This window comes from Carex rostrata, chromosome 12, assembly GCF_964058835.1.
Source record: "Carex rostrata chromosome 12, lpCarRost1.2, whole genome shotgun sequence".
Taxonomy (NCBI): Eukaryota; Viridiplantae; Streptophyta; class Magnoliopsida; order Poales; family Cyperaceae; genus Carex; species Carex rostrata.
In genome coordinates, this window is record NC_135929.1 from 6411802 (window position 1) to 6423078 (window position 11277).

Genomic DNA, 11277 nt, shown 5'->3' on the forward strand with positions numbered 1-11277 from the left:
TATGCCGGAACCAATCAGTCCATCCATATGGCACCTATGATACATATCTATAACTTGAAAAACATCAGATTTGCTTCTTGGATCGAGTTGATCAGAAAAGCTTCCTGCTAGGATTGCAAAGACTCAACAGCATAACATTGTCATCTTCATGTGCTTCCTGCTAGGATTACCAACTCAACAGCATAACATGGGCTCGCCAATCTTCATGTGGTAGTACGTGCTAAGAAAGTTCTATTTCCGGCATAAACCGTAAGACAACCATCTTGAACCGTAAGACAACCTTCACGGTTCCTCGTGCCGCAAAGGCCTCAACAGCCATGGGACCCACGCAACCATTGGCGGCATCACATACCAATAAGGTTAAGAGTATGTTTTCCCAGGAACTGATCATACAACCAGCATAAATGATAAATCCAAAGGCACATTAATTATTAAGGAACAAAGCTGGCTCCCGGCTTCCCCAAAGTTGTATAAATGTAAATGGGTTCTGATATGTTAAATAGTTGTTGGATTTGATTATTGCTGGCTGGCCACCTAATGAAGAGTATTGTGCAAACTTTTAAGCTATGTGAATACTCGCACAATTAGAAAATTGAGTCAGAAATATAATAAGAAATAAAATTTTTGTATAACTCAGTGGCTAACGAGTAGCCATCAATTTAACTAAAATATATACATCGCCACTATAGTCACAAGAAGAAAAAAGTTACAAAAGAAAACTATTATAACAGCTCTATCCACTGACGTATTTTCACCCCTGTCTCTCACGCCAGTAGTGCTGACGGTTTGGTTTCATTTGAGAAAAACCACATGTTTCTCTTCCGCCAAAAGGCCCATGCCCCTGTTGACAAAAAGGTATCCTGAGGCCATCTGACATCTGCTGAAACTGCTGTTTGCTGTGAGTACCATGCCGTGATGTGTGGTATTGTAACAGCCGTGGCACTGTACCAGTAGTCGTTACTGGTACGCTGAGTTCTCCATGCAGCTCTTTCCAAATGAATAGCCGTGGCACCGTGGCACCGTACCAGTAGTCATTACTGGTAAGCCTTAATATATATTGCTCTTTATAATGAGTTGCTTTCAGGGGGTTATAAAAAATTATTGCAACCACATGCAAAAAGTTGCGCCCTCATTTCTTATATACCAATTATTTAATATATATAGGTAATGAGACATTACAAACCTGTGCTAAGGCACTCTCTTTGCCATCCACAAGCTTGACTGCACATTTCCCCTTGGCAAACATTAGAAATATGAATTTAAACCTAATTTTTATAATGTGAACATTCTAGAATGTATATTTTGAATGATCATATGCATCTATAAGCATTTTGAGGTTTTATTTCAAGTAAAATCCTATTTTTAAGGTTCAGTCAACTCTACAGTTGACTTCTTTATTTTATTTTCCAGATATGAATTATTTTGCTTATTTCTCCGAATTTGTTACTTCACAAATTCCGAAAAAAATCATTAAAAGTGCATCTAAATATTATTTACATTCTGTGAAAATTTTAGAAAGAAATTCAAAAGGGGTGAAAAGATATGATTTCCTGCATTGATTCATACAGAAAATATAATTTTTCATATTTCTAGTTTTTTTGCTGATTTTTAACCCAGACCATACCAGTTTGTACTTTACTCTTTCTCTTATTTGCAAGCCTATAGTGAACCTCGTACATGACTCGTACATTGGTACAGAGCCTTAGTACCTTGTTCTAAGCCTGGTTGCATGTGCGCTAATTGGTTTTGTGCTATTAAAAATGGCAAAGAATTGAGAGCTGAAGTTGTTCATTTGCAAACGAGAATCAGGAAGAGTTAACCATTAAGACAACAATATTGTTAAAGTAAAAAATGGAAAGCATAAGAGAATAGTCAACATTACATTTTGGCCATACGAGGCAAATAGAGATTCTGAAACGCAGCTGAGTCAATTAGGGGCCCACACCCAGGGTCCTCCTCAACCCCCGTGTTATGGATCACAAGATCAACAGTAACAAACTTCGCTGGGAAGGCCGACACATAAGAGCCCCACCCACTGCTACTATACACTGTCTGCATTGACAGTACACCAAATTCGGGTGTTACTGACACATTTAACTACCCACCTTGTGCATAGCTGCGAGCAGCACTAAAACAAATTGCATAATAGCTTCCCTTTAACACCTATTAGGAAAAAGAAATGATTAGTTCAATAGATCCTATAAAACTAAATTTTGGAGCAAGTTGTTAATTAAGTTAAAACCATTGAGGTCAAATTTCAAATTTCAGTTCCCTATTAGAACAACTTTTCCAATAATACTTCTCTGTTAATCGAAATTGGATTGATCAATCCACTAATAAAAAGTATTGAGATCAAAACTAATAACAACGAATTTTCCTTTTGTAGTTTTAAGATTTGAGAACACATGATGTGGTAGCACTAAGAATAGATTAAAATTTACAGATCAGCATTTAGCATGCAACAAATGGCACAAGTGAGGAATACTGGTCAATGGCAAATCGATATCAGACCTGATGCACTAATGCAAGTACAATCCAATCAGCAAGAGTTATTGGTAGAGTTGCAACAATTGAGCATTGATTTTAGTGCGATTGAACAAATCTTGGTAGCCCCTACCAAGCGTTCTCAAAAAAATAAAAGATTCTAGTGCGATTGATACGCCGCTTGGAGATGGACAAATGAGAGACACTATGCAGTTAAATCATATTATCACATGATGATGAAAGGGGCACTGATCAGGGGCAAAATAGGAAATGTATGGAAAGTGAAAGCACCTCCAAGAGTGTTGATTCTTATTTGGTTGATGCTCCAAAATAGAATTCTCACATTGGATAATTTGATACGTATGGGATGGATCATGCGAACATTTATTACATGTGTCGCAATGCAAGTGAAACAGTGCATCATATGTTTGGCCAATGTCAGGTCACGGTACAGATTGTGCAGCAAACTCAAAATCAGGGAACTCAGCTGCCACAGACATGTCTATTTCACCGAGCCTCTCTCCGAGACAGTGCCCAGATCGTACCAGTATTTTGCACAATTGAACTACAAATCGGCAATTTTCAATTCAATGCACCGGAATATAAAAGCAAACTCAGAATCTGTTTTGTCATTTGGAGAGAATGATGCCGTCATGTATTTGAACAGCAAAACAAGTAACCACAATTGATTGCAAGGGAAATAATAGAGGAGCTAGACAGCTGGTTAAAAAGCTAAAAACAGGACCTTACCTGCAAAAATTCATTTTACCAGTAACCCTGCATACGAAAATCATAAGTTGTTTGTTACTGCTGATCCTTTAGGGTATTCTGCTTTTTTCCTTTTTTGTTGCAATCTGTCAAATTTCTTTTCTTTCTTTTCATCTTTATTATTTATTTATTTATTTTCATTTATATCTTGTAACCATGACACAACTTGTGTCACCATAAACATTTGTGGGGAGACCATTATTTTATCAAAATTAACAGAAACCTACAAAACAAAATAGAAGCAGATTCATTCATAAGAGAAAACTAAACTGAGAAGTGTGTAACCATTTCTGAATTATGTCTGCATAGCACCAACCAGAATAAATCAGATTCAAAGGGTTTCAAAAAATCAGACTAACTTTATGATTTTAACAACTGAAGGACTTCATTAGCAACGTAATTCATTCATAGAATCAGAGAGAAGAAGAACAAAACAGAAACAAATACAGAAATCAATGCCAGAAACAATGAATTTTCATTTCAACTTCAAACTTGATTACATTATTTCCTGCTGGACTCATTTTGGCAGAATACATAATTAACCTCAACTTCCAATCAAATTACTAGACAATAAAGAAAAAACCTAACTCCATACCAGAATAAGTAACCACTAGCTGTACCTACCATTGCCACCGACAAACCATACCACCAACCCTAAACCCTAGACTGACTAATTAGACCATAAAAACCCTCAACCCTAACCTGAGTAATTAGACCATAGAAGATGGAGGCCTTTGGATTGGCCCCACCGATGACCTGAAAAATCCATCAGAGATGATCTTGTCCTCTCTGCATAAATGGAATTCCTTAATCAAACAGTAATTCAAGGCCTTGTCACAATACTTGCACGCCCCCCGAGGAAGTCCAACGTGAACATGGAGGCAGACGGCCTTCTGACGGATAAGGTCGGAATTCGCCATCATGCGAACGATCTCTCTGTTGCTACGCTCGATGAAGACGGTGATTTCATCATGGCTAGCTCCAACCACGTCAGACAGTCCTCGAACAACATCGGAGAAGCCTTGGGATGGAAGCACTACAATAAACGAGCGATGTAGCGTGGTTCCACTCTCCAAGTCGCGGAAAATCACCGGGAGGAAGAGAGGGGAAGAGCTCAGCGCCATGAATCCAGAGAGAGAGAGAGAGTATTGAGGAAATTAAATGCCAAATTAAGGGGGGAGAACTTGACAGGGAAAGGACGGTATATAAAAGAGAAGGGGGAGCTATTTTGAGAAAGAAGTTATTTTAAGAAAGAAGGAAATAGAAGGGAGAATTTTAATAAAGAAAAACTTTATATAGAAAGGAGAACGAGCAAAATAAGGAAAGGAAGGAGTGCGTACCCTCTGAGATATCTGAACTTTTGCGTGACCGACCTGTCCGGTGCCTATTCGGGGGTGATGTAGGGGCCCGTATATATGTGCTTTGAGATTCATTCATAAGAGAAAACTAAACTGAGAAGTTGCAATAAGTACTTAAAAAGAATAATAACAATGCAGATTATTTAAAACCCACTGTGATCTAAATACATCTCAGTAATCAATTTAATCTCAATCCTTATTGAGTTATTGGTCCATAAAACCAATAAGACCCGAAATTATCCATAACCCGATTGAGCCTTTCGGAACCCAACTTAATTCAACCAAACACAATCCGCCCTTATTTTAATATTGAAGTTTGACAATTTATGGACATAATTATTCCATGAATTTGGTTTCCATCAAAATACTGGGGGCGGATTAGGTCGGGTTCGGAGGGGTTTAATATAAAAAAAAATGGACCAAACCCTTGCTAGATCCAACCGTAGAGTTGGTCCAGGCCTGTCCGGAGGTCTAGCAAGGGTCAGTCCGGGTTGGGTGTGATCCCCAATTCGTCCGAGTTGGGTCTAGCAAAGACCATACTCTTATTTTGGTTTTTAGCTATTAAAAATTTCTAAAATACCTATTTAATATTTTAATTCCAAAAATATAATAACAATATTTAGGTTCAATATGCAGTTGGATCACAAAATTTGATCAAATTTGGTGCTATCAGTATCGTAATATCAACTAATTTAACAGGTAAACCATCATTTATGAGGCATTTCAAGTAATATTACCTTGAATGTTCATCTCACATAACTTTCTAGGAAATTTTACATTAATTACTTTCTTATAATGTTTCACCAAACACAATTTTTTCTTAAGATTAATTTTCTAGAAATTTTAAATTAATTACTTTCTTAAAAAATTTCACCAAACACAATTATTTTTAACATTAATTTTCTAGGAAATTTTAAATTAATTACTTTCGTATAATTTTTCACCAAACACAATATTTTTTCTTAACATTAATTTTCTAGGAAATTTTAAATTTAATTACATTTTTATTTTTCACCGAAAACAATTTCCTTCTTAAAATTGTCCGAGAAATCAATTGTTTTCCACATTTATTGTGCTATTTGTCAAGAAATATAACCAACCATTCAATTTTTTTAATCTTAACAAATAACAAACCCCAATTTCTAACAAGTAATTACAAAACATTCTATTGTCCTCGCCTGACATATGACAAAAAATATTGAAAGCAACATTTAAATATAAAAAAAAAATAGAAACAACGCAGAGAGACATCAAAATGGAAATTTTGAATGATACGTAGTATGACCTCTGTTTAGTACATTTGTTTTGAAAATCAAACGGACAGCACACTAATTATCAAATATTTATTAATGAATTTAAAGAAACTGTTTATTTATTTGGAAAAATATAAATATTTCATATATTATTTTTCCCTATAAAACAATAAACTTTAACCAAATAATATCATGAATATTAAATATTACCAACTTATTTAATAATCACAATCTGGAGGGAAATTTTTCAAATAATTTTGAATTTTTTTGAACAGCACGGGTACCACGGGCACAGGTATCATGGGTACGGGCATAGGTACAACAGGCACAGGTGTAGTTTGGTCCGGATTATCACGGGTTCAATGGAAAAAAACTGGGTCCGGCCCTTCTTATACCCGTACCCGTGTACCTGTGCATACCCGGCCACGGGCACGGTCCGGTCAGGTAACAGGCACGAGCAGACCCGACCGGGTTCAGCCCCCGGGGTATTAGCAAACCACTACTGATAGATCTGTACTGAACTACGTAATTTGAATAAACAAATAAACATGATAAATTAGAAAACTATTTACTTCTTGCATGATACTAAATCTAAAAGACTACACATAGTATGTCTTAACGACCACATGGTGTACATGAGTTTTAATCAATATATTTTTAAAATTTTATAGTTGCAATAAATTTGGCAAAATAATTAAAATTTAATTTGTACCTTATCAAAAAAAAAATTTAATTTAGTATTTTTAAGATTGAGTTGGAAGGTCAGATGGTTTGTTTTTTTAGACGGAAAGTTTATTTTCTTCATAGAATTGTAATTTGATAGTTAGTAAGCAAATACTATTTCAACTTATTTACTCATAATTTAATTCTTAATACACTTCTGACCAAAAATGTAAGCAAACATTTGCTTTTATCTTGCAGATGTTGAATTTGAAATGTCAGCAAGTTTGCTATCAGACCAAGCAATATCGAATTATATTAGTATATTTAATTTTGTTTCTAATTTTAAAACTGATTAAAAATAATATTGTGAGTCTCGCTCCTACATGCTCAGAAATGGATGCACAAGAAGATAGATTGTAGCAATTACAAAATGAAAACAATGCATAAGAATAGGTGTTGCATTTCATTAATATCTCTATGTTGCATTTTATTATAAAAAATCTAAGAAATTATTTTACTTAAATGATATGTAGTTCGGATATAGGTGTCGATTAATGTCTAACAAAGCAAGAGACTCTTAAAAAAAATGCATAATATAACTCTTGTCGAATTTTGTAACAATTTAAAAAAAAATATAAAAATATTATACTAGAAATTTAACATAGAAATTTGAGAATTTGAACAGGACGCAATTTCTGTTGATATCCAATGATTTTACTTGATTATTTTGCTAGTATTTCACACATGACCCCTTTTTGTATTGTTAATTATTACAAGAAAAATTCGGCAGGTCTCGGTTGATGATTGAAATATTGAATTAAAAAAAAAATTATTCTTCGGTCAATTGAGTGACTGCAACCGGTTCAGTCGATTTTCTATGAGTAATTTGCACCAAGAGCTATACATCTAAATAAACTTTTTTGTATGTACACGTCATCAATCCAAACACCCTTGTTTGTTCCAATCTCCATCGTTCACATGTAATCTAACGCTTCTCTCACCAGCGTGATTTGATGGATAAAACCCGAGGTCCCGCCTAATTGCTTCTCTCCCGTCAGTCAAGAAGTAAAAAAGATTCAAGAAAATCTCTCTTCGACTTCGACTGAAAACCATGTCGCCTCCAACAACACCCGAGGCGGAGACCCCCATGCCGGAGAGGAATTATCGGAAGGTCCTCCCCAACAAAGTTATTCGCAAGTTGGCGAGGAAAGGTGGTGCCAAGCATCTCAGTGGGTTGTGCTACGACGAGACCCGTGACGTGCTAAAGGAGTATTTGGAGGAGATGATCCTGATTATCGAAAAGAGAGTCAAAGATGATGTCAAACGACTGGATCAGGGCGCCGTCACTACCAAGGACGTGTTTCACGCAGAACTGAATTACATGATAAGTTGCATTAAAAGACGTGAGGCCGTTGCAAAGGAACAATCGGAGGCCAAATCTAGGCTTAGATTGGGTTGGTACGGTGCTAAATTTACATGATCGCCGCCAGTGTAAATATGGTACGTTTGTTCACCACTCATCTCTATTTAATTGCGTGTGGTGGTGTTGGTCTCATAAGACCGGTCAGAATTGCAGGGACGGGTGGGTCGGTCTATTGTATGGGCGGTACTGTCTCGTGTCTGTCATGTCTGGATCTTGGTTTATGGCGTATGGTCTTCTGGTATGGTCTCGTACTCTCTCTTCTGAGATGTCTGGGTTTGGTTTATGGCCTAGGATGGTCCACTGTACGTAATGATGTGGATTTGTACTCTCTTTTCTCAGATGTCCCGGTCTAGTATATACCGTGTGGTTGTCTGGTGCAAAATTTGGTGGTTTGTTGTGTCGGTGGTCCACTGCGTTGTGGGGGATGTCGGGTGGTGATCAATCGGATCTTGACTGGCTTACCCTGGTAAGATCTTGCATATCTTGATTGACTTACGGGTTACACTAGTCGGATCTGAACTGTCTTACAGGGTGTAGTAGTGGGATCTTGTCAATCTTGACTGGCTTACCGGTTGGAATTGGATGTCTGTTTGTCTTGTAAATCGTCTTGGTGGTATGGTCCTGTGTCTGTGATGTCCAGGCCTATGGCGTATGGTGTTCGTGCGTCTGTGATGTCCGGGTCTATGGCGTATTGTGGTCCAGTGTCTGTGATGTCCGGGTCTATGGCGTATTGTGGTCCAGTGTCTGTGATGTCCGGGTCTATGGCATATTGTGGTCCAGTGTCTGTGATAACTGGGTCTATGGTGTATAGTTCTGGTGTATGACCTATGGTGATCTATTATGTCTGGTGTTATGGTCCTGTTTCTCTTACGGTGATATGTTGTGTTGTGTTTGGTTTATAAGTTACGTTTATGAACTGATTATTGAAAAACAGAAATGTTTGAACTTTTAATATTGTAAAAACTGTTTATATAAAAACTGTTTATGTCCTGTTTCTTTGCCATCCACAAGCTTGACTGCACATTTTCCCTTGGCGAACATTTGAAATATGAAATTTTTAAACCTAATTTTTATAATGTGAACATTCTATAATGTATATTTTCAATGATCATATGCATCTATAAGCATTTCGAGGTTTTATTTCAATTAAAATCCTATTTTTCAGGTTCAGTCAACTCTACAGTTGACTTCTTTATTTTATTTTTCAGATCTGATTTATTTTGCTTATTTCTCCAAATTTGTTACTTCACAAATTCCGAAAAAATCATTAAAAGTGCATCTAAATATTATTTACATTCTATGAAAATTTTAGAAAGAAATTCAAAAGAGGTAAAAAGATGTGATTTTTTGAAGAAAATGGACAACAATGCCCCGAGATGAATCTAATCACAGCAAGCTGAAATTGATTAATCCATTGAAATTATTTTATTACTCCACTAAATTTTATATGGGTATGTTCATCTAATAAGGTTCTGTATGACCTACGAATTTCCTGCATTGATTCATACGGAAAATATAATTTGTCATATTTCTAGTTTTTTTGCTGATTTTTAACCCAGACCATACCAGTTTGTACTTTCTTTACTCTTTCTCTTATTTGCAAGCCTATAGTGAACCTGGTACATGACTGGTACATTGGTAGAGAGCCTTAGTACCTTGTTCTAAGCCTGGTTGCATGTGCGCTAATTGGTTTTGTGTTATTAAAAATGGCAAAGAATTGAGAGCTGAAGTTGTTCATTTGGAAACGAAAATCAGGAAGAGTTAACCATTAAGACAACAATATTGTTAAAGTAAAAAATGGAAAGCATAAGAGAATAGTCAACATTACATTTTGGTCATGCGTGGCAAATAGAGATTCTGAAAAGGTATCCATTTGGGACCATGATTGGGGGATGGATATCTTAAAGCTCCAGTTCCCACACCGCACATTCATTCTTTGCAACAAAACATCACACTACAAAGGGCACTGTTAGCATATTTAGCAATGTAGGGAGGTCCAAGGATAAAGAGTGGCATCAATAAAATTTGGAAACTCAAAGTGCACCCAAGAATGATCCTTAATTGTGTATACTGTCAGGGTGTATGAACATTGAGAGAATTAGTGTGTAACCATTTTTGAATTATGTCTGCATAGCACCAACCAGAATAAATCAGATTCAAAGGGTTTCAAAAAATCAGACTAACTTTATGATTTTATCAACTGATGGACTCATTAGCAACATAATTCATTCATAGAATCAGATAATCAGATATAAGAAGAACAAAACAGAAACAAATACAAAAATAATTGCCAGTAACAATGAATTTCCATTTCAACTCCAAACTTGATTACATTATTGCTGCCGGACTCAATTTGGCAGAATACATAATTAACCTCAACCTCGCATCAAATTACTAAACAATAAAGAAAAAACCTAACTCCATACCAGAATAAGTAACCACTAGCTGTACCTACCATTGCCACCGACAAACCCATACCACCAACCCTAAACCCTAGACTGACTAATTAGACCATAAAAACCCTAAACCCTAACCTGACTAATTAGACCATAGAAGATGGAGGCCTTTGGATTGGCCCCACCGATGACCTGAAAAATCCATCAGAGATGATCTTGTCCTCTCTGCATAAATGGAATTCCTTAATCAGACAGTAATTCAAGGCCTTGTCACAATACTTGCACGCCCCCCGAGGAAGTCCAACGTGAACATGGAGGCAGACGGCCTTCTGACGGATAAGGTCGGAATTCGATCTCTCTGTTGCTACGCTCGATGAAGACGGTGATTTCATCATGGCTAGCTCCAACCACGTCAGACAGTCCTCGAACAACATCGGAGAAGCCTTGGGATGGAAGCACTACAATAAACGAGCGATGTATCGTGGTTCCACTCTCCAAGTCGCGGAAAATCACCGGGAGGAAGAGAGGGGAAGAGCTCAGCGCCATGAATCCAGAGAGAGAGAGAGAGTATTGTGGAAATTAAATGCCAAATTAAGGGGGGAGAACTTGACAGGGAAAGGACGGTATATAAAAGAGAAGGGGGAGCTATTTTGAGAAAGAAGTTATTTTAAGAAAGAAGGAAATAGAAGGGAGAATTTTAATAAAGAAGAAACTTTATATAAAAAAGGAGAACGAGCAAAATAAGGAAAGGGAGCGGGGGATATCTCCTATTTTGCGCGAAGAATACTGGCCCCGGCGCTATCCCCAAATAGACACTGGACACGTCGGTCATACAAAAGATGAGATATCTCAGAGGATACACACTCGAGCGGGAGGGACCTAAATTAATAAAATCGAAATTAAGGTGGCTAACGGCTTCCAGCTTTCCTTTG

General features: G+C 36.9%; 1 protein-coding gene across 1 annotated transcript; it reads right to left on the reverse strand.

The window, feature by feature from the left end:
• Positions 1-220: 220 nt before the first annotated feature.
• LOC144563562 (protein DUF642 L-GALACTONO-1,4-LACTONE-RESPONSIVE GENE 2-like) lies at positions 221-2058 on the reverse strand. Its single transcript, XM_078313056.1, has 4 exons — positions 1883-2058; positions 1710-1778; positions 756-1046; positions 221-383 (listed from the first exon to the last, which is right to left on the reverse strand). Exons 1-4 carry the CDS (start codon positions 2056-2058, stop codon positions 221-223), a joined length of 699 nt encoding a protein of 232 aa, XP_078169182.1.
• Between the last annotated feature and the right edge of the window lie 9219 nt (positions 2059-11277).